Source organism: Xenopus laevis, chromosome 3L, assembly GCF_017654675.1.
Source record: "Xenopus laevis strain J_2021 chromosome 3L, Xenopus_laevis_v10.1, whole genome shotgun sequence".
Taxonomy (NCBI): Eukaryota; Metazoa; Chordata; class Amphibia; order Anura; family Pipidae; genus Xenopus; species Xenopus laevis.
In genome coordinates, this window is record NC_054375.1 from 138220212 (window position 1) to 138247391 (window position 27180).

General features: G+C 42.3%; 1 protein-coding gene across 5 annotated transcripts in view; it reads left to right on the forward strand.

The window, feature by feature from the left end:
- The window catches only part of slc39a14.L (solute carrier family 39 (zinc transporter), member 14 L homeolog), a 41765-nt gene that overhangs the window by 11612 nt on the left and 2973 nt on the right, over positions 1 to 27180 (forward strand). Inside the window, exons 1-7 of one of the 5 annotated variants that reach the window (XM_018253519.2) lie at positions 556 to 769; positions 6782 to 7026; positions 13443 to 13623; positions 17611 to 17780; positions 22663 to 22785; positions 23605 to 23754; positions 25339 to 25552. In XM_018253519.2, coding sequence (XP_018109008.1) covers positions 6790 to 7026; positions 13443 to 13623; positions 17611 to 17780; positions 22663 to 22785; positions 23605 to 23754; positions 25339 to 25552 — 1075 coding nt within the window. In that variant the 5' untranslated portion in view covers positions 556 to 769; positions 6782 to 6789. Of the gene's footprint in view, positions 1 to 555; positions 770 to 6781; positions 7027 to 13442; positions 13624 to 16225; positions 16396 to 17610; positions 17781 to 22662; positions 22786 to 23604; positions 23755 to 25338; positions 25553 to 27180 lie in introns of those variants that run through there. The other 4 variants (XM_018253520.2, XM_041587015.1, XM_041587014.1 and 1 more) reach the window with 4 other exon arrangements.

Here is a 27180-nt window from a genome sequence, read left to right on the forward strand (position 1 = left end):
GAGGGTCCTCATTGTATAAAGGTTTGGCCTGTCAGTGGTGTAAACAAGCAAAACCTCATGAATGTGAGAGGCCATGAAAGAAGCTGTTCAGCAGTGCATTAAAGTCCTGTTTACATTCCGTTCAACCAAACGAATGGGCCTAACTTGCTTTTAACATTAGAATAACAGGCATTTTGGGAGAACAAGAGGTTTGAGTATTCCCCAGAGCTTTAATAAAGATGTTCCTATAAAGGAAGGCCATTACTGGGCAACCATAATCGTCGGTGTAATTATGTTAATTAAGCAGGTTTTAGCTAATTAGAAGGCAGCGGTCAAGAGACCACCCCTTGTAATGAGCCGCTCCACAGGAGAGCCAGCGTTATGAGCCAGCAGAGGGCAGCACTCATTAGCTACAGAAGGTGACTATGTACCTTGACACATACAATAACCCCTTGTTATCCGTCCGCTAGCCTCCTAGTCACGTGCTTCTCACTGACCAATAGTAGAGTTACGTTTGTGGGCAGCGCTCCCGTTCGGCTCCATTCACAGCCGGCAAAGGTGACGCTTTCTCCTCCCTTTCGTAGACGTCACGGAAAGTAGGCGGGGCGGTAGTGCGTTCTGACGACACAGCTTAAAGAACCAGACCCTGTGATCCACGTTGCTGAGTGAGGGGTCGCTATGAGCTGAGTGTCACGGACTCTGCGAGTGGCCTAAATCGTTCCGGCCGTCTGTCCGCAAGGGTGAGCTGTAGAGCCGCTGTCCGTCGCTTTTGTTTTCTGTCATCGCTCAGGTCTGTGGGAGCCGTTATGTCCCCTGTTTGTATGAGACCAAACCATTATTTCCCTGTCTGTCTGAGAGTGTGCGTCTGTCTGGGACTGTGTGTGCGAGAGACTGTGTGTGTGGGTGAGACGTGTGTGTGGGTGAGACTGCGCCCCTGCGCTTTCCGCGCTCTCCACAATTCTGGATTCTGTGCCTGTCACCCTCTTAAATGCCAGTCTCCTTCACCCCTCAACTGAACGCTGTCCCACCTCTCCTCACACTTATAACTGACACCTGACCCTGTGCCCCTCACCCCCACCATTCACCCCTCATTAACACCTGGGCCTCGCCTCCATAACTGAGATGTGTGTCCCCTTCCCAATACTTGTGCCACTTTCCTCATACCTATTCCTCTCACAATAAACCTTATAAGGCTATGGACACACCGGCTGTCACACTGACTTAATTCTACTGGCTGAGAGAAGCAGATCTGCTCAGTGCCCCTGCCCCACTGATATGAATCCGATCAGTCTGTGTGCACTCACACTCATATTAGCCCAAATACACAGGCTCACTACAGCCGCTGAAAACAGCATGTGTGTCCATAGCCTAACTCAGATCTGTGCCCCCTTCGGCAAAGTGTGTGCCCCCTTCGGCAAAGTGTGTGCCCCCTTCGGCAAAGTGTGTGCCCCCTTCGGCAAAGTCTGTGCCCCCCTCCCACAGTCTGTGGCCCCTTCCCAAAGTGTGTGCCACTCACATTACCTTATAACTGGGATCTGTGCTTGAGTCCCCTTCCTAATACCTGTGCCACTTTCCAAATACCTATTCCCCTCACAACAAACCTTATACCTGAGATCTGTTTCCCCTTCCCAATAACTGTGACCCTCAGATTAGACCTTATAACAGATCTGTGCCGCTTCCCTATTCCTTTGCCACTTTCCAAATACAGGAGTCCAATGTCTTACAACTGAGATCTGTGCCCGTGACCTCTTCCAATACCTGTGCCTATGCTTGAGTGCTCTATATCTGTATGGTGCCACGTCTCATACACTATTGTACCCAATGTCAGGCTGGGTGATCTCTTTATAATAACTCTGTGTGTCTGTCACTGCTCCATCATAACAGTCCGTTTCTCTGTCCCACTTGTCATTGTGCAACTGTTTCTTTAAGGAGCAGATCATCACAAAGAGGAAGTTCACCCAAATAATATTTTTGTGTAAGGAAAGAAAATGTAATTCTGAGCAACTTTTCAATATACAGTCATTAAAAATATTTTTGTGCTGTTTAAGTTATATGTACATATGATTAGAATTGAACTAATCTCTACTGGGAAGTAGCTTTCATTCTAAAAAGGCATAAATTGTTAGATCTCCTCTGTTGTTTTTTAATTTTTTTATTATGATCTTGACAGTAACACAAATTGCATTTGGTCTTTGTTTTTAATTTTTTATATGTGTGGTTTTGAGGAGCTTTATGTTGTGCAGCTTTCTGGGCAGAATTTCAAATAGAGGTCTTGATTGCTAGGGCTTAATTACCCTAGCAACCAGGCAGCAGATTTAAATTCACAACAAAAGATGAGCTGTAGAGAGAAATGGATAGAAAGAAAAGCAGTAGCAATTGGATGCTCCTGTATGTAATATTCAAGTTAAAGGACCAGTAACATTATTATTTTTTTTTTTTTTTTTTTTTTAAATTTGTTTGTATACTACGGAAAAAAAAAGCACCAACACATATTAAACTTTAAAATTGCAAAGTCTTTATTCAGAAAAAACGTACCGAAACTCCGCTTGCACTCCTTCAGATTTGTTGATCCATCGTGCGACACTCGATTTCTCCTCCCTGCCTTCCTTATAGGAGATAGCCAGGGAGGTTAAATCGAGTGCCGCATGATGGATCGTCGCCTTTTCTCAAGAGGAGCGCAAGCAGAGTTTTGGTAAGTTATTTCTTAATAAAGACTTTGCGATTTTAAAGTTTAATATGTGTTGGTGTCTTTTTTTCGTAGTATACTAACGAATTTTTTAAAATTTCTTTTTTTATTTTACTGGTCCTTTAAAGGGGTTGTTCACCTTTTGAGTCAACTTTTAGTATGATGTAGACAGTAGTGATGTGCGGCGACCTGAACCCGCCCGAAATCTGCGAGTACCACAGGTATCGGGTCGGCCCGCACATCACTAGTGGACAGTGATATCCTGAGACAATTTGCAACTGTTTTTTCTTATTTTTATAATTTGTGGTTTTTGAGTTATTTAGCTTTTTATTCAGCAGCTCTCCAATTTGCAATTTTAGCAATCTGGTTGCTAGGGTCCAAATTAGCATAGTGACCATCCATTGATATGAATATGAGAGGCCTGAAAAGAAAGATTAGTAATAAGAAGTAGCAATAACATTGTTTGTAGCCTTACAGAGTGTTTGTTTTTTTAGATGGGGTCAGTGACCCCTATTTGAAAGCTGGAAAGTCCCAAAGTCAATGTATGAAGCACAGCAGTGGACTATTGGCTCAAAACAGAATGTAGTGTGACAGTAAAGCTGGCATACATGGGCCAATGTAAGAAGCCCTTCCAGACCAGCATGTATGGGGACTGCTGGGCAGATATCTATTGGCTAGGCCTGCATTATGGTTTGACTGTTGGCCCAGGGCCTGATGATCGGATCAGTGTGATATAGCCCAGGAGATCTGGCAAAAATTTTCTTGTTCGGCGACCCTAAACATGAGGCTCCATACATATGGGATGCCCCTTATCCAGGATTCGGCCTTTTTCAACAGGATTTGGATTCGACAGAATCCTCGTGCCTGGCCGAACCGAATCCGACCCTTAGGTTAACTTTTTGTATGTTCTAGAATGGACAGTTCTAAGCAACTTTTCCTTTGGTCTTCATTATTTATTTTTCATAATTTATACATTATTCAACTTTTTCCTCTGACTTTTTCCAGCTTTCAGATGGGGGTCACTGACCCCATCTAAAAATAAATGCTCTGTAAGGCAACACATGTATGAGCAACTTTTTATTACTCATCTTTCTGTTCAGGTCTCTCCTATTCATATTCTAGTGTTTCATTCAAATCACTGCATGGTTGCTAGGCTGCATTGGACCCTAGCAAACAGACTAATGAAACTGCAAACTGGAGAGCTGCAGGATTAAAGGCTAAAGAATGGAAAATCCCCAAATAATAACAAATGAATACCAATTGCAAATTGTCGCAGAATATCACTCTCTAGTCTACATCATACTTAAAGTCAGTTTAAAGGTGAACAACACCCTTTAATTTGTGTATGCAAATTAGGGGCGGGGAGGGAAATCACTTGACTTTTCATCACAAAACAAGGAAGTAAAAAAAAAAAAAAAAATGTTTCCACTTTTTCCTTTTCCGGTATTTGGCCAAATCTTTCGCAAAGGATTCGGTGAATCTCTAATACATGTATTATATATATTGTATTGTATACCTATTACATACACTCCCATACTTGTTTGTGGCACTGTATGACTCTGATTTGTGTTGAAGTTGAACTCCTGCTATTTCTCCCGCAGCCAAAATCTGACCGGGGTGGGGCTGGAAAATGTAGTCCAACTGCAGCTGAAGGGCTTTACGTCTGTTCTGCTGAAATAAGTGGTCCTGCAAGTTCCCTTTTGTCCAGGGCCTCCCAACCTTTACCGGTGGCTCAGTGTTTGTGAATGATTGTGTGCTCAGGCCACTATTTCCATGATCACAATAGTGTCAGGTCGTGGCCTGTGTGCATGTGACTCCTGCTTCTTCATGCCGCCCCTCTCCCTAAGTAACCTCTGGCTTATTCATCCTTCCTAATATTCTCTTATCTCTTTCATGTGCCCCGAGTCACCGCACACTCTGTCTGCTTTGCTGGTGGTTGGTTAGTTCGGCTTTCCCTGAGTTGTTTATTTCCTAGAAAAGCTGCTGTCATGGAAAAACATGTTTTTTCCAAAACACATCAGTTAATAGTGCTGCTCCAGCATAATTCTGCACTGCATTTCTCAAAAAAGCAAACAATTTTTTTTATATTCAATTTTGAAATCTGACATGAGGCTAGACATTTTGTCAGTTTCCAAACTGCCCCAGTCATGTGACTTGTGCCTGCACTTTAGAATGGAATTACTTTCTGGCAGGCTGTTATATCTCGTACTTAATGTAACTGAATCAGTCTCAGTGGGACTTGGCTTTTACTATTAAGTGCTGTTCTTAGGGTAAGGCCACACTAAGCGATAGCGCGGCGATTTGACTCGCGGCGACTTTTCGCCGCGACTTTTAATCCGCAATCGCTGGCGAAACTTTGGCGCTGGCGTCTATGGGGAATCGCGCAAAATCGCCAGCGTAAAAACACACGCGGCGATCTTTTTTCTATTGTCGCTCGAAATCGCCTAGCGAGGCGATTTCGAGCGACAATAGAAAAAAGATCGCCGCGTGTGTTTTTACGCAGCGATTCCCCATAGACGCCAGCGCCAAAGTTTCGCCAGCGATTGCCGTTTAAAAGTCGCGGCGAAAAGTCGCGGCGAGTCAAATCGCCGCGCTATCGCTTAGTGTGGCCTTACCCTTAGATCTTCCAGGCAGCTGTTATCTTGTGTTAGGGAGCTGCTATCTTCTTACCTCCCCATTGTTCTGTTGTTAGGCTGCTGCTGTTGTTAGGGGGGGGGGGGTTGATATCACTCCAATTTGCAGTACAGCAGTAAAGAGTGATTGAAGTTTATCAGAGCACAAGTCACATGACTGGAGGCAGCTGGGAAATTGACAATCTGTCTAGCCCCATGTCAGATTTCAAAATTGAATATAAAAAAAAATCTGTTTGCTCTTTTGAGAAATGGATTTCAGTGCAGAATTCTGCTGGAGCAGCACTATTAACTGATTCATTTTGAAAAAAACATGTTTTCCCATGACAGTAAAGCTTTGCCCTTTGGTATTAACGGCAAGAAGTGGAGCTATAGCAAACAGAAAGCAGCAGAGCTATTAGTAGTGTACAGGTATGGGATCCATTATCCGGAAACCCGTTATGCAGAAATCTCCAAATTACGGAAAGGACATCTCCCATAGACTCCATTTTATCCAAATAATCAAATTTTTTTTAAATGATTTCCTTTTCCTCTGTAATAATAAAACAGTACCTTGTACTTGACCCAAACTAAGATCTAATTAATCCTTATTGGAAGCAAAACCAGCCTATTGGGTTTATTTGATGTTTACATGATTTTCTAGTAGAAATTTAAGATCTTAATTACAGAAAGATCCATTATCCAGAATAGCCCAGGTTCCGAGCATTCTGGATTAAAGGTCCCATACCTGTACTATCAGTGCAATAACTTTGGAATAAGCAACTCCTAAAAAAAAAAAAGGCAGTATTTTTGGTGCAAGGCACTCTAGTAGGTCACACACAGATCAGACTGATAATAGTTAGATAAAAATTGAGAACTTTTATTTATATAAACTTCTCTCGCCTAACGCGTTTCTTGTTAGTGGGACACTTAATCATAGGCATATCCACGGGGGGGGGGGGGTAATAATACTTCCCCTTTAAACTGAGAGGGACCTGGAACAGTAGAACCAAAAAAGAAATAAGACTACTATAGTTAATGATTAAGCTGCTGTGTAGCCATGGATGCAGCCATTTAAAGGAGAAGGAAAATCGTTTTACCACTTGGAGCTTGCTGGAATATCACCGGCCCTGGGTTTCAGGTAAGTAAATACATTCACTCGGGGGTGCCTTTAAGATGAAAAAGGAGAAAAGGTACAGGTTATTTAGCAGCTCTGCAATATAATACAATGGCATTCTACAGAGTGCATCTTGTATCTGCTATGTAACCTTAACCTTAGCTTTTAATGGCTGCCCCCATGGCTACACAGCAGCTTGTTTATATAAACTATAGTTTCTACAGCAAACACCCCAGTTTTACTATTACAGGGAAACCGTACATTATATTTTAATAACTTTAATACACTATAATTTTTGGTGCTGCTGTTCCCTTAATAAAAGTAACACTTTCCAGCTTATCTACTTGTAGTGTTATATCAATGCAGTGTCTATATTACCTTTTATTTTAGGTGTGGTCATGTCTTTACCATGCGTTCCCGCCGTGCCTTTGCTTTTGCTCAGCGCACTGTTGCAACTCACCCTGACGTTGGATCCCACGACAGCTACAGGCAGAGAACTCAGCGCTGCTTCCTTCCTCCAAGACATTCTTCAGAGATACGGAGAGAATGAGAGGCTCTCAATGCACCAACTTCAGTCTCTGCTGGAGCGCCTAGAGGTGGGAAAGGGAGGAGGCAACCAACGCAACATGTCCCAGGTAATGACCTATCAGCCGATATTTTCCTATTATTTCTCCCTCCCCTTTAAATTAAGGAGGTACCTGATTTCCCCAGTCCCCCAGAGCTTAGATGACTTGCCTAAGGATAATACAGTAGGTCTCAAAGACCAATGTGATCACAGTTGGGTGTCTAGGTAAGATTTAGGGATCTTGGGTGGTTTTCTGCAGAGGGGTTGTTGGGATGATGATGATGGTAAGAAACCATATTTGGTTTCATGAGAAGGATAAAGACTCTGCAGATCTAACATACTTAAAGGGGTTCTGTCATGATTTTTATGATGTCGTTTTTATTTCTAAATTACACTGTTTACACTGCAAATAATTCAGTTTACAATATAAAATTAATTCCTGAACCAGCAAGTGTATTTTTTTTTTTTTTTTTTTAGTTGTAATATGTAGGCAGCCATCTCAGGTCATTTTGCCTGGTCATGTGCTTTCAGAAAGAGCCAGCACTTTATGATGGAACTGCTTTCTGGCAGGCTGTTGTTTCTCCTACTCAATGTAATTAAATGTGTTGCAGTGGGACCTGGATTTTACTATGGAGTGTTGTTCTTAGATCTACCAGGCAGCTGTTATCTTGTGTTAGGGAGCTGTTATCTGGTTACCTTCCCATTGTTCTGTTGTTAGGCTGCTGGGGGGGGGGGGGGTGACATCAATCCAACTTGCAGTACAGCAGTAAAGAGTGACTGAAGTTTATCAGAGCACAAGTCACATGACTGGGGGCAGCTGGGAAACTGACAATATGTTTAGCCCCATGTCAGATTCAAAATGAAATATAAAAAAATCGGTTTGCTCTTTTGAGAAACGGATTTCAGTGCAGAATTCTGCTGACGCTGCACTATTAACTGATGTGTTTTGGAAAAACATTTTCCCCAGTCACCATGGACAGCATTCACCACATGGGTTAATTCCTCCCTAGTAAGGCTGGATTCCTCCCGCTGTGCGGGTCAGGTAATGCCGATAACCCGGGAGGAGATGCGCAAAAGGAGAGTGTATGTGCTGCCGTCTCGCCGCTTAATGCCGACATCAGAATAGGAGGATGTGATGTCAGAGCGGAAGTTCCCGGGCGGCCACCTTGGAAGCTGGCAAATGAGACGCTATGGGAGATATCTAAAGGAATGCCAGAAAGTGGAGTAAGTGGCGCCAAAAGTGGCGTTTGGACCCACTTATGTATAAGGTGGCAGATATGCAGCAAAGGGGAGTTTTATATTAAACATCCAGAGGGCTGCCAGTACTATTTCAGTAACAAGCACTTCCTGTAGGTGCCATTGCCAAGCATTCACGCTGAGCATGTCGAAGCACCAAGTACAGGTATGTGTGGAGTGAAAGTAATCAGCGCAGGTTTCCTGTAGTTTTAAAGGAAAATTTAATTTTTTATTTTGCTCTCTTAAATATTTACCAATGGAACCTGGTATAACGAAAGCCTTTCACCCTAAAGGGAAAAGGTGAGGTATGAAAGAGAGAGACTATGGTGGAGTGAAGGTGCTCAGAGATTAAGTGTATGTTATTTATATGCAGCCTACTTGCCGCAGAGTCTAAGAAGGACAAGTCTCCGGAGAAATCAACAACCTCTGGTGAAAAACAACAGGAGCCTGGAACATCGTTATCACAGTAAAACCAGTTATTTGCTGAGTCTTTAGCCTCTTTAGTTATAAAACAGGCAGTCATCCAAGGTTTTCAAGAGGTATCAAGTGCAAAGAAAAGGCCAAGACATTATCATGCAAGACAAGGGGAGTCTTTGTCAGATGTGGCAGAGGGGGACTTGTCACCCGATTCAGATGTCCTGTCTCAAGCAGGATCAGAGGAAGGGGAAATTGATTGGGAGGAGGAATCCACTTTTTATCTGGCAGTAATCGAGCCATTGATAAAGGCAGGGAGGCATACTTTAACTTTTCCTACAGAATCTGCAAAGATGTCTTCAGCAGATAGATTGTTTCCATCCTCAAAGAAAAATCTGTTTGTTTTCCAGTACAGTCATCGATTAAAAAGATTATTGCAACTGAGTGGAAGAAAACGGAGAAGAGAGCGCAAACAGTGGGGAAGTTTCACGAGAAATATCCCTTTGATGAGCAGGATTCAAAGTCTTGGGATTCTCCACCGAAAGTAGACGCGGCTGTGGTGAGGCTAGCTAAAAGAACTACCCTCCCAGTGGACGATGCGGCAGTCTTCAGGGAGCCTATGGAGAAGAAGATGAAATTTAATTTGAGAAAATAATTTGGGGCGGCAGTAGCAGCCTGTATGCCGGCCGTGGCATTAACATTGGTGTCCAGGGCATTGAAAGTGTGGCTAGACGAGTTGGGAGATGCTATTTCATCTAATGTGAAAAGACCAAATCTCTTAGAGATGTTGGCAGACTGTAAGATGGTGACAAAATTTATTTCAGAATCTATAGATTTAGTACATTTCTCGGCTAGATCCATGGCGTTATCTGTGGCAGCCAGAAGAGCACTGTGGTTAAAATCGTGGGCAGCAGATACAGCATCAAAAGCTAACCTGTGTCAGTTACCGTTCGAGGGAGAGCTATTGTTTGGAGAAAAGCTCAATGCGATCATAAAGAAGGTTTCGGGTGGAAAAAGTGTGTTTCTGCCTCAGGAAAACCAAGCTAAGAAAGCTCGCTATGATTCGGGATACAACAAAGGTAAAGAAAAATTGTTTAGAGCTTCCAAACAGTATAAGCCTGGGAGAGAATACTCCAGGCAGTCATCATGGAGATCGGTCGACAAAGTTCTAGAGGAACATCAAAAAGACCTGGTGTTTTTTGCTCCAACCCGTCCACCTCTAGTCAACAATAAAGGTGGCAAGGCCCAGAACATGGTGGGAGGCAGGTTAGCCAAGTTTGCTCATGTCTGGGCCACAACCATTCAAGATACATGGGTACAGAAGGTAGTAGATTCAGGGTTCTTCCTGGAATTCAATGTTGTACCCAGGAAAGATTTCTTCATAGAGCCTGTCTTCAAAAGAACAAAAGAGTCGAACACCAGTATTGTTCAAGAATACGTAAACCAGTTGTTCAAGTCGGGGGCAATAGAAATAGTAGCCCCTCAAGAAGAGTACACAGGCTTTTATTCGAGGCTCTTTCTGGTAAAGAAAGAATCCGGTACATTAAGGCCGGTGCTGGATATGAGGAGATTGAACAAATTTCAAGTGAAAAAATTCAAGAGGGAATCGTTAGCGTCCATTATGCAAGCGGTCTCAAGATGAGATTGGCTAACAAGCACAGATTTGAAGGATGCTAACTTTCATGTGCCGATAGCACAGGTACCCAGGAAGTACCTGAGATTGGCTAACATGGCATGTGCATGTCTGCCATTTGGCCTAGCCCATTCCCCAAGAGTGTTTACAAAAGTGTTAGTAACACTCATTGCAGAATTGAGGAAAGAAGGACTAGCAGTGTACCATTATTTGGACGATATCCTGGTGGTAGCAAGCTCGAGAGAAGAAGCCGAAGTTCATACTGCCAGAACAAACGAGTTTTTGCTGAACCATGGGTGGATAGTGAATCAAGAAAAAAGCAATTTGATCCCCACTCAAGCCCTAAAATATCTAGGGGCTCTCTTTCAAACAGATCAGAATGTAGTCAGCCTTCCAGTAGACAGACAAGGGAAGTAAGGATGCCACAAGAGATTAAAAGAACCATGTCTTGGTGGTGCAACCAAGGAAATCTGGCAAGGGGTATGCCTTTGGAAGAACCAGAATGGGTGGTAGTGACCACCGACGCATCAAGTGTGGGTTGGGGAGCCCACATAGACGAGAACTTTGTACAAGGCACTTGGAAAGGAGAGAATCTATCCTCAAATGTAATTAAGAGCCATAAAACAAGCCCTTTTTTTCTTTTTATCACCTGCTAAAAGGAATGCAGATGTGATGACCGACAATACAACAGCAGTCGTGTATATAGTGAAGCAAGATGGTACCAGAAGTTTGACTCTGTTGGAAGAAGTAAAACCACTGTTTCAATGGGCAGAGCATGGCCAGAACTAGGGGTAGGCACGTGCCTAGGGCGCAAAGCTGGGGTGGCGCCAGGCACGTACCTCCACTGTCGCCTACCCCAAGTCCGGTTCCCTTCTCTGCCTGACTGTCTGGTTATTATGGCGTCTCTTTCACTTCTGTGCATGCGCGCAAACTCCATTTCGCGCATGCGACATTCGTGCAGGCTCCGCTACTGCCCGGCTTGCCTAGGGCGCCTGGCCAGCGTGGCCCGGCTCTGGGGCAGAGAGATGGTTGGAAGGGCTAACCACAATTCATCTACCAGGCAGAGAAAATTTAAAAGCAGACTTCCTCAGCAGGTCAATAATCGATCCGGCGGAGTGGAGTCTACACGACGACCTTTTCAAAGGGATTGAAGAGAAATGGGGTCAGCCAGACATAGATGCTATGGCATCCCTACAAAACAGGAAATGTCTTCGGTTCTTTTCAAGATTCCCCTGCAAGGAGGCATGGGTGATAGATGGTTTAAGACAGACTTGGTCAGATGGCTTAATTTATATTTTTCCTCCATTTCCTCTAATTTGGAGAGTATTAAAGAAGATAAGAAGGGACAAAGCCATAGCGATAGTTCCCTTCTGGCCCAGGAGGCCATGGTTTCCTCTTCTCCGGAGATTGGCCATAGAGAATCCAATGAGGATTCAGAATTTTCCAGGATGGCTGTCGCAGGGATCAATTCAGATACAAGGGCACAGTCGTTTGTCCTTGATGGCCTGGAGGTTGAGAGGAGAAGATTAAAACGCCTGAAGCTTAAAAATTAAGTCATAGATCTATTACTAAGGTCAAAGAATAATAGACAATATTTCAAAGTGTGGGAAAAATGTGTGGTTTTGTCAAGGAAAGAAGAGGATCCTTTGTCTTCATCACCCACACTTGTGGTAGAATTTTTGTTCTCAGAGTATGAGAAAAAATTGCATTCTAATACACTAAAAGGTCAAGTGTCAGCAATTTCAGCCCTAACTGGGAGAGCTTGGGCACAAGAACCATTGGTACAAAGATTTTTTTAATGCCTTGGTGAGAGTTAGACCGGTCAAGAGAAATTGATCTTCCCTTTGTGTTAAAGGTCTTGACTGAAGTGCCATTTGAGCCTTTGGAGGAGGCTTCCGTATGGAACCTGACATTGAAGGTGGTGCTCTTTGTAGCAATAACCTCGTCCTGTACAGTTGAAGAGATAGCAGCCTTGGTGACATTCGAACCACATACAGTTATTTTCGAAGATCGAGTGTTGAAGCCTGCATTTGGATTTCTACCCAAGGTGATTTCGAAGTTCCATATGGACTTGGAAGTAGTTCTGCCTTCCTTCTTTCCATATCCTGCGTCTATGTAGGAAGCCGTATGGCACACGCTAGATTTGGTAAGAGCCCAGGTTTATCTGGAAAGAACAAAGACTTGGAGAAAGTCAGAGTGGCTTTTCATAGTTCCTAATGGGTCCAGGAAAGGTCAAGCTCCAGCTAAAAGAACGATTAGCTCCTGTATTGTAGCAGCGATTGCAAAAGCATATAATGTGGCAGGGAGGAAGGTTCCCAAAGGGTTGAAGGCACATTCTACCAGGGCATTGGCAAGTTCCTGGGCGGCACAAGCCAGGGAGTCGCCAGAAAGCATTTGCAAGTCGGCAAGATGGTCGTCATTGAATACTTTTGTTAAACATTAAAAGTTGGATGTTTTATCCTCCCAAGAAGCGAAATTTGGGAGAAAAATGTTGCAGTCTGTAGTATATTCTGCTGATTAAAAAGTTCTGTTAAAAGCACATTGTTTCCTGACCCTCTGTTTAAGCTGTGGGAGTTCCCATGTGGTGAATGCTGTCCATGGTGACTGGGGAAAATGGGAAATTGTTTAATACATACCGTAATTTTCCTGGTCACTTCCATGGCAGCATTCACCAGGGAGTTTCCCACCCTAGTAGGGACAGCTTTTATACGGAGACTAGGGGGAAGAGAGGAAGCAGATCTATTGGGGGAGGTCCTGCAGGGAGGAATTGACCCATGTGGTGAATGCTGCCATGGAAGTGACCAGGAAACAGAAATTCGGGTATGTATTAAACAATTTCCTGTTTTTTTTTTTTTCCCATGACCTTATCCCTTTAATAGAGATGTGGTTCTATAGATCATGGTTGTCCAATGGAGGCCTACAGGCTGGATGCCACACTCAAAGGTTCCATAGACTCCTTTATGCCATAACACCGTTTTCATATATTATTGTCCCTGAATGTTTGCCGTTTGGGATATCGATCTCTTTGTGTGGAAAAAGTCAGACAGGCCTGATACCAAGCATGTGAAATAAGCACATCATACACTGGGGAGGACAAGCAAAGATTTGTTAGGAGAAGAGAATGATATTCCCCACTGACTGTATTGATCTCACCCATTTTTTTCGCTTCCATCCTCATTCTACTTTCATATTCTCCCTTCCAGTGTCTCGGCTCCTCTGCACTATTTGCAGCGCACAACTTGACCTCTGGGTCGGTGATGGACGCTAAAGGTTTCCAAAGTTTCTGTCCCACAATCCTACAGCAGCTAGAGACCCGGGCATGCCAAGAGACCGTCGCATTCCAGAATGAGACCTCCCCTGAGGGAAGACCCAGCACTGGAGAGGGTAAGGCAGCAGACAGTATCACATGTTTTTAGGGCACTGGCCAATCCGGTCACGTGAAGATTGTGCAGCTTATGGAGCAGCTGGAAGGGGTTGATCACTTTTTGTAACATATTAGCTGCTGGTTAGCTTAATCGTTTTTATTTATAATATTTACATCATAAATATTCGAAATCATATTTATATGTGCAGTCAGCCTTGTTGAACTGAAACTTACAGTCATCAGAAGTATGCTGGGAATCACAGCTCAGTAAAAAGCTGGAGGGCAGTTTATTATCGACACATAGCAGTGTAGTTGTCGACTAACAATTCCCAGCCTTAGGCTGGGGTACTGGGAGTTGTGCTTCAACAATAGCTGAAGGGTTATAGGAAGGTCAGCTGTAAACTTTAATGTGTCTGTCTTGTCCTTCTCTGATGCTCTGTCTCTGCTTTACATTCTACCCCCCTCTTTTGCTGCTTAGAATTTCTATTCTTCTGGGGGCCCATCTGCTGTGAGGCATTCAGTTAAAGGACAAGGAAAGTTAAACTAAAGAAGTAGCTAGAAATGTTGTATATTATGTTTTGGCCTTCTGTACCAGCCCAAGGCAACCAAAGCACTTTAGCAGTAAAGATCTATGTCTCCAAAGATGCCCCAGTAGCTCCCCATCTTCTTTTCTGCTGATTCACTGCACATGCTCTGTGCTGCTGTCACTTACTGAGCTTAGGGACCCACTCACAATATACAGTACACATAGAATAGAAATGTAACAATATAAGGCTGATTAGTAATTAATACAGATAATTACTACATGGCAGCACAGAAACCAGTGAAGTTAGCATCAGAATTTAATAATCAGCCCTGTAGCATCATCTTATATTACAGACCAACCTCATTTTCTGCTGGATAATTAGTGACGACCCCTAAGCATAGCTTCTCAACAGCTAATCAGAGCCCACTGAGCATGTGAGTGTCACAAACACTTTTCAAGATGGTGACCCCCCTGTGACAACTCTGAAGTCCTGGATCATTGCTGCTATTGAGAAGTGGAAACTTTAGGCTGGTGAAATAAGTTCAGTATATAAAACATTGCATTTCTAGCCACATTCATTTTTAGGGTTTAGTTCTCCTTTAATAGACCCCTGTTTGTACCGGGCCAAGTCAACTCTGCGCATGGAAATCTAGAAACGATCCCTTGTGCGAGTGAATTGAAGCATTTTACTATCCAAGGACACAAGATAAAAAAAAGGCCCTTGGAAGTGGCACGTATTCTCCAGCCCTGAACTTTCATTGAGTTATGGCAGCAGTGCTACTGCTCTTTATCTCCTGCTGTGACTACAGTGCACTCCAACACTCCTTATATGCCAGTTAGGGTGAGATTTTGGGTTAAAATTTATTTACTGCCCTAAATGTTCTAGAACTATGGCTGATACACCAAAGTTTCCATATGTCTCAAAGCCTTTTATGATAGCAAGTATAGATGGAAGAGCCATAATCCCGAGTGCTTCCATAGCTAGCTGACCCACTTCAGTATTGCAACATTAGAAAAAGTGGAAAGCACGCTCTCTGGAAAAATAAACCTTTTATTGAGTGAAAACGAGTTTTGAAATAATCAAAATATTTTGCCCTACGCGTAATCGATCTTCCTTGGGGGCACAAAAATATAATTTTTACTTTGATTATGGTCGAAACGCGTAGGGACAAATATTTTGATTGTGTTAAACGTTTTGACTCAATAAAACTTTGATTTTTCATACAGCATGCTTTCCACATTTTCTAATTTTGAGTACAGAGCCTTGCATGGGTAGCCTGCTGTGGAATTGGCACCTCGCAGTAAGTATTTTAAGTGTGTGTATCTGTCCGACTCAGTATTGCAGCAGTCGCCTCTCCTGCAGCCAAGACTGCAATTCCCACAGCACTTTGCATGTTCTGTGATTTATTGCTGAACTCCACGGAACAACGCGGAACGTTTTATTGCACGGTGATGAAAAGCATGCGACGTGTTAATTATATTGGGACTGATTGAGCAATCGCAGGTACAAACTACATGTATCCAACACGACTGTCGGATCTGAACGCCGCAAGCTGCGTCTTCATTCGAAAGTCCTATCATATGTAGTTTGTACCTGTGATTTCTCTATCCTTCCCATTATATTCGACATGTCGGACACGTGACATGGTTTTTCATCGCGGTGTGATAAAACGTTCCGTGGAGTTCAGCCCTAACAGTCTTGCTAAGGAGACTCACAGAAGTGTGTAAAGTATTATGGGAGTTAGAGTCTTGGCAGGGCCCATTGGTCAGAACCAGCATTGCAGGGAATAGCAGAGGACAGATTCAGTTTTCAACTGCAACTACACTAAAGTCCCTAATACTCCCAATCTTTAGAATATACCTTGTTTTGTCTTGTTAAATATTTTTTATTTTATTGCATATGTTATCAGTTCTCTCTCTTGATCCCTCCTTTACCTCTCCAGTTGCCTATTCCCCCTTCCGTAATCAATTATTCTCTACGTATCTCCAATATGAACGAATTCTGACCTTTCCTTGTTATTTTACATTCTGTGTTTAGTCTGTGTTTTGTTGTTCCTTCATCCACCGTTCTTTTATGCTCTGCTCTTGTCCCACAGTCTGGGGATTTGGGCTGCTGGCCGTCACCGTGATCAGCCTGGCTTCACTCCTGGGTGTTTTTGTCGCCCCCTGTGTAAAGAAGCCTTTCTTCCGCCGCCTGCTAACCTATTTCATCGCCCTATCCATCGGTACCCTGCTGTCTAACGCCCTCCTGCAGTTGATCCCCGAGGTGCAGTACCTGCCCACACCACTGAGGAATGTCACTGTTTGCTCTAAATACACATAGACCACATTCAAGGGTGAAGCCTGTTCTCTAGGGGGCAACAAACACAGACTGGTAACAATCTAGGGATAAACTCAGACACCAGCTCCATATACAAAGGGAATTCACCCCAAACTGCAGTGTTATTCTTTAATATGTATTCACTGGTGGGACCTAAGCTTGATTGATCACATAGTAAAAATGCATTCAATATCTCCCCTAACCTGCAGGCTCATTCCCTTCCTTTTTTCACTTCTGATCCTTTTTTTTTTTTTTTTTGGTCCTCCCTAAATATTCAGCATTGCGTGTATAGGGAGATCTGCCGTCTACTCGTTATTATGGTGATACGGTGTCATAATCCGACAGAATAATTCATTTTCTATAATCAATTGTCTTTATTTCTAGGGGGAAATCATTGGATTGTACTTCTGCTGCTGCAGACGCCCATTTCAAGGGTAACTGGGAGTGTAACAGGGCTGAGTTTGCCTGGGGTCCCCAGCAGCAGAAGCCTCTCTCCGTCTGTTTGTCTCGCCTTGGTTCTCCAGGTTGAAACAAGCAAGATGCGGTCCTGGTATAATACAATAAATTCTCTATGATTGTTACCTGTTGAAATGTCTAAAATCAAGATAATGTCTTCTTTCTTTGGTGCATGTGACAATCTGCAGTGTCCTCTGATTTAGCTCCTGGTGGATTCTGGGAGTTGTAGGTCACAGCAACTACAGGTTGTCAGATGGTCCTGGAAGCAGAAGAGGTAAAATCGAGCCAGTCTGCCTGTAAATGCCATGCTATCTATAGAATATATCTATATGATCCATAATACACACTTGCTGCAGATATGTGTGTTCTTTCTACCTCTCCTCCCCATTACATATTCACTGTAGGGACTATTCAGTGTCTGAATGAGCTTGCTGGGAGTTGTAGGCCACCAAAGATTTCTGGTTCTTATTGATAGCACGGAGTTTCCAGAGCAGACTGCCTCTTCTCTCCTGTGCATGGAAATGATCATATGGATATCAGTGGAATCAAATGACTAATGACTTCTTCTTTTTCTCTCTCTCCATCCCCCCCTTCCCATTATGATGTTGGTCTCTCCCTATTGATCCATTTTGCCCCCCCCCCCATTTCTGTCCCTTTTTGTGTTATTGTCCATGGTCTGTTTGTGTGGCTACTGGTGCTCTACAGTGTGGGGTTATGGATTCCTCTGTGTCACCGTCATCTCTCTCTGCTCCCTCTTTGGGGCTGGATTAGTCCCATTTATGAAGAAATCATGTTACAAGCGTCTGCTCCTCTTCTGCATTGCTCTGGCCATTGGGACACTGTTTTCCAACGCTCTCTTTCAGCTCATCCCCGAGGTATGGGGGCACATGCACCTGTCTCACACATCTAGTTACTTATATACACCATCACTTCTTGTGTGCTTGTGTGTGTGTGTGTGTGTGTGTTTAGTCTGACTTTCTCTCCCAGTTCAGTCCTATCTGCAAGAAGCTCCTATTTGCTGTAGGGGAGGTGCTCATTATGTCTCCCCTTGCACTGGGAGTTGGAATGGTCTTAAAGCAGTGGTTTACCTTTAAGTTAACTTTTAGTAGGTTGTAGAATGGCTAATTCTACAGAACCTTTCAATTGGCCTTCATTTTATTCTTTTTAGTTTTCGTAATTATTTGCCTTCTTCTTCTGACTCTTTCCAACTTTCTAATGGGGGTCACTGACTCCATCTAAAAACAAATGCTATGTAAGGCTACAAATGTATTGTTATTGCTACTTTTTATTCCTCCTCTTTCTATTCAGGCCTCTCCAATTTAATATTCCAGTTTCTCATTCAAATCACTGCATAGTTGCTAGGGGAATTTGGACCCCAGCAACCAGATTCCTGGAATTGCAAACCGGAGAGCTGCTGAATAAAAAGCTAAATAACTCAAACACACATAATAAAAAACAATATCAAATTTTCTCAGATTATCATCTACATCATACTAAAAGTTAACTCGAAGGTGAACAACCCCTTTAAGTTATTTTCTCAGTCACTATGTAGAATCCAGATTACAGATCACGTTTGTCACCTTCCTGTTTATTAGCATCTTGCTGCATATATATATACTGTCTGTTCAGTGGACGCACTCCTTCCGGATTTGTTTCAATCGATGTTGGTGCGTTGGTCAAAGTGTAATACAATTCAGTAAGCAGGACCCGCACTCGTTCAAATTCAGTGAAATAAAAGTGTCTTTATTCACAGGTTCATTTTCCAACGTTTCGGTCCTCACTGGGACCTTTTTCAAGGAACCAGGTCCCAGTGAGGACCGAAACGTTGGAAAATGAACCTGTGAATAAAGACACTTTTATTTCACTGAATTTGAACGAGTGCGCGCACACACACACACACACACACACACACACACACACACACACACACACACACACACACACACACACACACACACACACACACACACACACACACACACACACACACGTCTGTGGACAGCACCAGCTTTCCCAATTAGCTACCTTGTAGCTGCCCCTGTGCACGGTGGTATATTATATGTAGATAAATGAACAAAAACCAGCACCAAGGGTCTTCCAGTGATGAAAATATTGTATTGTTACATAGTATGCAAAACCGACGTTTCGGTCCCCATCGGGACCTTTATCACCTTGATAAAGGTCCCGATGGGGACCGAAACGTCGGTTTTGCATACTATGTAACAATACAATATTTTCATCACTGGAAGACCCTTTGGTGCTGGTTTTTGTTCATTTATTCATATATATATATATATATATATATATATATATATATATATATATATATATATATATATATATATATATATATATATATATATATATATATATATATATATATATATAATTTTCTGTATCTAGAGTATCTATATACTTTACTGTATCTAGAGTATCTATCTATATACTTTACTGTATCTAGAGTATCTGTATACTTTACTGTATCTAGAGTATCTGTCTATATACTTTACTGTATCTATATACTTTAATTTATCTAGAGTATCTATATACTTTACTGTATCTATATACTTTACTGTATCTAGAGTATCTATATACTTTACTGTATCTAGAGTATCTATATACTTCACTCTATATATATATATATATATATATATATATATATATATATATATATATATATATATATATGTATGTGTGTGTATATATATATATATATATATATATATATATATGTATGTGTGTGTATATATATATATATATATATATGTGTATATATATATGTATATATGTATATATGTGTATATGTGTGTATGTATATATATATATATATATATATATATATATATATATATATATATATATATATATATATATATATATATATATATATATATATATATATATATATATATATATATATATATATATATAGTCAATAGGGTGGCACACCGCTTCTTGGTTCCATACCTGGGTGCCCGGTAAAAAAAGATATGTAGTACAAAGAAGACCAGCAACACCAGGATTTCAGTGAAAAAGTAGTATATTCATTAGTGCATATGTAGCCAACGTGACGTTTCGGTCCTCTCAGGGACCTTTCTCAAGGCAACCACACCTCTCATTACAACAAGTTTAAATAGCCAATAGTGGATAAACAATTAAGGAAGTGACATCACCTTATTAAAGTGAACAGTGCAATGCAGATTTTTTTAAAAAAATTTTTAAAACAATTTTGAGCATTTTAAAAACTATGCTATAACATAAAGAATTCCCACATATTATTAATAAAGGTGATTAAGATACAGTTATAATATCATATTATATAAAATTTAAATATCGGACACCCGTTATATATTATAAATTCAGTGTGCGAAAAGTGCAAAGTGCAATAAAAATATAAAGTGCTATAAACATCTGTATCTAGTCTGTCATGGCTCAAGACCCCTCCGTAAATTATGCTCATGTTAGTTAATTTAATTTAATATTCTACTATATGTTTCTGTTCAAACAAATTCATGGTAAATACATCTATAATAAATCCTATATGAACATATCCAGAGAATATATAAACCATATTAGTCGGTTCCTGTAGCCTATCTATTCATCCTGTGGATAAAAAACAATTTAACTGCAATGCCGTATTTAGGCCCCTTGGGGCCACACAATCTAATTCATACGTCCAGAATGCCTCCCTCTGGAGCAACATGCGGTCTATGTTCCCCCCTCTTGGGGTATCCAGGATACAGTCGATAGGCATACATTTAAAAGACGAGGCAGGGTGTTTGGCTTGCAACCAGTGCTGAGCTACTGGTTGTTTGGATATATCCTGCTTAACATTTTTCTTTGGTTTTGGATCCAATGCTGCCCGAATTGTTGAACGATGCATACTAATTCTTTCGCGTAATTGGGTTTTCATGAAACTTTCTTTATGGCAGATAATCTCTTTTTATTGCAAAGTATCAATGGACTTAATGAACTCGCTATACTGATGTCTGTGCCATGTATTACAGTCGGATATAGCTGAGACTGAACTTTATACTCGCTCATGGAAAACAACATTCCAACAAGGGCTTTCACTATTGCTATAAATCTTTTATCCCCTGCTTGTAAGGGCACAAGCACTCCACAACTGCCATCTGGTTGCTGTCAGACCAACCAGTCAATTGGCAATTGGATTTATTGTGGGAATCCGTCAGCTGTGATTGGTTTAACGATCTCCAGTGCAGTAATTGCATGTAGAGACACATGTATCTAAGCCAGTCATTAGGTATCATAGCACCCCCATTTAGTGATGATTGGGTTGACCTAAGACCAGGCAAGCATATCACCAGGCAAGCATATTCAAGCTGCCAGTCCATATTGGATCAGGATTGCACAAAGATAGTCTATGGTGAAGTTAATAGTAGAAGAATTTTTCTAAAGCAGAATACATTTTATTTAAGGCAGAAAGATAACCGGTTGCTCCTGTATTGATTTTAGTGCTGAAATAAGCCGACAGCCAATATAAATTGTATAAGAAAAAGCAACCCTGTGTTGCATGTTCATAGGGGCCTTCCCATAGTGCATGGGTGCATTTGGATAAAGCTGGCCAAAGACGTGGAGATTTTACCTTTGTATCCGACAAACGATCGGACGTCCCAATCTACCGACCTACCACTAACCATTCAGAGTAAATAAAGTGGTAAAAGAACAAATCAGATGATATTCTGCCCGTAAAATCTTTGGAGCAGGCACTCAATGTAGGCAAACTTCCACCAGGGAATTGGTTCAAAGTGAAAAGAGTTTGTGTCCACAGCCTTAAGAGTTTCATGTCATAAACTCTTATAATCATAGGCCTATAATTAAGTGTTTATGACACGAAACGCGTAAGCTGTGGACACGATAAACTCTTTTCACTTTGAACCAATTGCTTGGTGGAACTTTGCCTTCATTAAGTGCCTGCTCCAAAAAATTTTTGGTTTGTCCGCTCCCTGTGCTGAGGGTTTAGAGCGGTGCACCTGGGCCTCTTCCCTTATGTGGTAATCACTTTCTACTTGGAGACCCTAAAACTTTAGATTTATCATTGATATCATGACCGCAATCATAAGAAAGTTATGTCCGACAAATTCCAGTGACGAGCTCCCATTGATATTATCAGACGGGCAATACATACAGGGAAATTGTTAGCCGTCAGAAATCTTTTAACCTTTCTGATCGACTGATCGCCATGGTATGAAAAATGTTGGGACGATCCACACACGGTCCGAACATAAGAAACTTAGATTCGTATGACTATATCTTTGCGTGTATGGCCATCTTTAGTTGTGAGGGTGCATGTGTGCTACATTCTCTTCACACCAGTAATCTCAAAAAAAAAAAAAAAAAAACTCTGGCTTTCCAGCTGTTGCAGAACTACATTTTCAGTCTTTAGGATGCTGAGAAATGTTCAGCAACAGCAGGAGAGTCACGAGGAGAAGATCACTTCTTTACACCATAGCAGAGGCTCCCACATCACACCAACATATTTACAGTTGTTACTTCATGTGCTGATGAACTGATTCAGGGATTACCACCTTGTGGTTGGACTACAGCTCCTAATCTTGCCTATCCTACAGAGCTAGGAACTGTAATTCAACAACAAAAACCGGATCGGTTGATCTCCTCTGTGGGGTACTGTTTGATCCATCTATACTGGGGTGGGGGACATCATTTGTCACATATACAGTAAACTGCTTAGTGTCCCCTTGGCAAAATTTACAGTGTACGTCTGCCTCCTTCTAGGCCTTTGGGTTTAATCCATTGGAAGACTCCTATGTGTTAACCTCATCCGTGATCTTTGGTGGCTTTTATCTCTTTTTCTTCACCGAGAAGGTCCTGAAGATGCTACTCAAGCAGAAACATGAGGTACAGAGTTTGTGATTAGCCTAGATTGTATTGTGCAAGAAGTTTTCCCCTGTCTATTAATATTTTGCCCAGCCTTGGTACTAGGGGTGCACCGAATCCAGGATTCAGTTCGGGATTCAGTCAGGATTCTGCCTTTTTCAGCAGGATTCGGCCGAATCCTCCTGTCCAGCCAAACCGAATCCTAATTTGCATATGCAAATTAGGGGCAGAAAGGGAAATCGCGTGACTTTGTCACAAAACAAGGAAGTATGAATATTTTCCCCTTCCCACCCCTAATTTGCATATGCAAATTAGGATTTGGTTCAGTATTCGGCCAAATCCTTCGTGAAGGATTCGGGGGTTCGGCCGAATCCAAAATAGTGGATTCGGTGCATCCCTACTTGGTACATCTGTGTAAACTGGAGCAGTCCGTAAATGATATACTGCTGTGTTGTGCAGAGGGCAGTGGCATACATATGGTGGTCTCTGCTGGGCAGGGGGTTGTTCCAACTGCAACAATGACCATTAAAGGAGAATTCAACCTGGGCAAATGCCCCTAATTTTTTACTCACCCCTCCGTGCAGATTCTGGCCTCAGAGTTCATGGGTGGTATCTTCTTCCTTCGGTCTTTTTCTGAAGTTTCGGCGCATGCGCAGTTGGAGTAAATTTCCGGTCCTGAACCACTGCGCATGCGCTGAAAGTCATGAGCATTTCCGTGACTTTCGGCGCATGCGCAGTTGGGGGTAGGGGCAGGTAGGCTTTTTTAAACTACGGGTTGAATTCTCCTTTAATAACAGCCCACTGTTCTCAGTTATAACCCTCCTTTCCCCTGTATTGCAGCATGGGCACAGTCATTATTCCGCTGATGCAAGCAAGCGGGATGCCGAAGAGGGTGTGACGGAGAAGTTGCAAAATGGAGACTTGGACCACATGATCCCTCCACCCCGGGGCAGCGAGACTGACCTCCATGGTGATGAGAAGGCTGTGCAGGTCAGTTAAAGGGGACCCGTCACCCAAAAAAAATATTCAAAATCCTATTTTATCACATTAGTCAAGCAAAATTAACTTTAATTACACTATATAAATTATTTGAATCTTGTTTCCTTTAGTCTGGGAATTCATAATTATAACAAGCAGGCAGGAGCCATTTTGTGGACACTGTTATTAAGACAAGCCTTGTATCATCTCAGAATCTTGTTTGTGCACCAGAATGGGGGACCTGATGTCCATCCCCATGCCCTGGTCACACAATTAAATGGTAAAGGGAACTGGGGGAATGTGGGGAGAGCAGTGACATCTAGGAAGTGCTGAATGGAAATTGAAAGTAATTGTCTGCCCCGCCTCTATATATATATATATATATATATATATATATATATATATATATATATATATATATATATATATATATATATAAAATATATGCTTGGAAGTTTTGCTTTTTACCCATAAAGTGGATCACCGTACCAGAGGCCTCCCCTTCAGACTAGAAGAAAAGAACTTTCATTTGAAGCAACGTAGGGGGTTCTTCACAGTCAGGACAGTGAGGTTGTGGAATGCACTGCCGGGTGATGTTGTGATGCTGATTCAGTTAATGACTATAAGAATGGCTTGGATGATTTTTTGGACAGACATAATATCAAAGGCCATTGTGATACTAAACTCTATAGTTAGTATAGGTATGGGTATATAGAATTTATGTGAAAGTTTTTCATTTCGAGGGGTTGAACTTGATGGACTTTGTCTTTTTTCAACCCGATTTAACTATGTAACTATGTAACTATGTACTATGCAGACTGGCCAGCCATATAGTAGACCAGAAAGCCAATTACTGATGCAGATGTCTCCTGAAGCTTCTCTGAGCAATCAACCTCAGCAGAAAAGTGTAGGAGACGCCTCCTTCATCAGTTGTTCTGTAGCGGGTGCCCCTGCCACCAATTCAAATTACTCTGAGCAAGTTTACTGGAAGTTGTGTGGGAAGTTCTGCTCCGCTTTAAATTTTGTAAGGCGTATTTATTTATATTGCTCCACGAACGAATCCCTCCTGTACAGCCTCATGCTAATAAAAGCCAAACAAACAAACAAAAATGGCCTCAGATCTTGGACCCTGAGAAAGTGCCAGGTTTTTTGCCTTGATAAATAACAGAACTATAAGAAGCCAGTGCTTGATTTTTCCACTTGCAATAACATCATGCGGGATTCCTGTTATTAATGATTCAGGTGTTATCACTTTGCTGAGTATATGAGATATTCAATTTCCACAGGGCTCTGAGCTGGCAGAGTATTACCATGAGTTTGTTTCTTGTATGCTGATTTTGCCCAGCTTTACATCACATGACCATGTGTTGGTATAAACCCTCAAGTTACATTTGCAGAGGGAGGCAAGGTGGCTATGAGCCATAGATGCCCAGATGGACACTGCTTTTGCCCAGCAAAATTGTTTGCCCATTATAGAGCCTAGTCATCATTTAAGATCCCTGCCTGATCTTCCTGAGTAGCTACGTGTGTGTATATTTGCATGAATGCATCTTTATGGTTATCAAGAAGCCTATTATTTTTGACCCTCTCTCCCAGCAACAGGATCTGCCTGGGCAGCAAAGTTCCTGCTATTGGCTGAAAGGCATCCGTTATTCTGACATTGGCACCCTGGCATGGATGATCACACTCAGTGATGGGCTTCACAATTTCATAGATGGCCTGGCCATCGGAGCCTCCTTTACTGTGTCTGTCTTCCAGGGAATCAGCACGTCCATCGCCATCCTCTGTGAGGAATTTCCCCATGAGCTGGGTAAGCAGAGAATTCTTAATAGTTAATGGGCAGCTGCCACTGTGACTAAAACACGAGGTTAAGGGACCATAAAAAAATGAACTCCTCAAAAGATCAAACCTACTCAACCTTCTACCTACTCGTATCCTTGTTGCTCAGCCTAATAAAACTGTGACACCGGCCCACCCTGCCAAATTTGATGACGTTCAGATTGGGCCCCTGGGAACTGTATAATAAGAATGATAAAAATTTGTTCCAGCCAAAACAAGTTACATTTTTCTGATCAGATGATCCCTGAATAATATGGTCGGGTGCAGATTGGCACGTGCATAGTATCTGCAGGCCAGTGCCAACTGGGGTATGTGGGGTCCACCAGTAAAGCTAACCCCAAGGGCCCTGGTTTCTAGTGATAACACCCCCATGCACATCACTGCCCCAGCACAAACCCTAATTCCCCTGTGCACCTCACAGCACCAGACACCTCCATCTGTCTCCACATCCCCACTGCTGCATAACACAACTGATGGGACTCCAATTCCCCCCACGCCTCTCCATACCACTGGTTTCCTACTTTACCCAATCCCCCCTGCTACACATTACAACCTAATGTCAACCCCATTCCCCTGTGTGCCTTGCAACTCTGCGTGCAATATGTACCCCAGATTTGTGGTTAGTCTGAATGAGCAGATAACAGGGGTATCTGGCTGTGCATGACCATCTTAACGGAATTATTCAGTATAAAAATAAAAACTGATTAAATAGGTAGGCTGTGCAAAATAAAAAAACATTTTCAATGTAGTTAATTGAATAAATGAAATGTAAAAAGGCTGGAGTGACTGGATGTGTAAAATAATAGCCTGAACACTACTTCCTCTCTTGGTTTCCACTGATTGGTTACCAGGCAGTAACCAATTATTGACTTGAGGGGGAGCCACATGGGTCATAACTGTTGCTTTTGATCTGAGCTGCATGCTAATGATCAATTGCAAATTCACTGAACAGTTATGTCCCATGTGGCCCTGCTTAAAGGAGAAGTCAACCCCTTTGGCGCTATAATCCCTCCCCCGTGTTGCCCCCCCCGAGCAAATGCCCCTAAATTGCTACTGACCCCTCGGCACAGGTCCTGTCCATGGAGTTCACAGGCACCATCTTCTCCCGTGCGGTCTTCTTCCTGGATTGCCCAGTGTTTGGCGGCACATGCGCAGGAGGAGCTCTACTGTGCATGCGCCAAAAGTCACGAAGTTTCCGAAAAAAGAAATTGGAAAACTTTGTGACTTACGGCGCATGCGCAGTAGAGCTGGATCGGCAAAAAGACCGCACGGGAGAAGATGGCGCCTGTGAACTCTTTGGACAGGACCTGCACCGAGGGGTAAGTAACAACATTTGTCCGGAGGGGGGGGGCAACACAGGGGAGGGGGAGGGATCTTAGCGCCGAAGGGGTTTAGTACTACTTTAAAGTCGCTGACTAACTCAAGAGTTAGAGAGCCGAAAACCACAAAGTAGTGTTCTGTTAGACATCCAGTCACTCCAGCCTTTATACATTACATTTTTGGCTAACTAACTATATTAGAAACATTTTTTATCTTGCACAGCCTGTTTACACTGTTTATATTTTTATACTGAATTGTTCCTTTAAGCTGTGAAGGAAC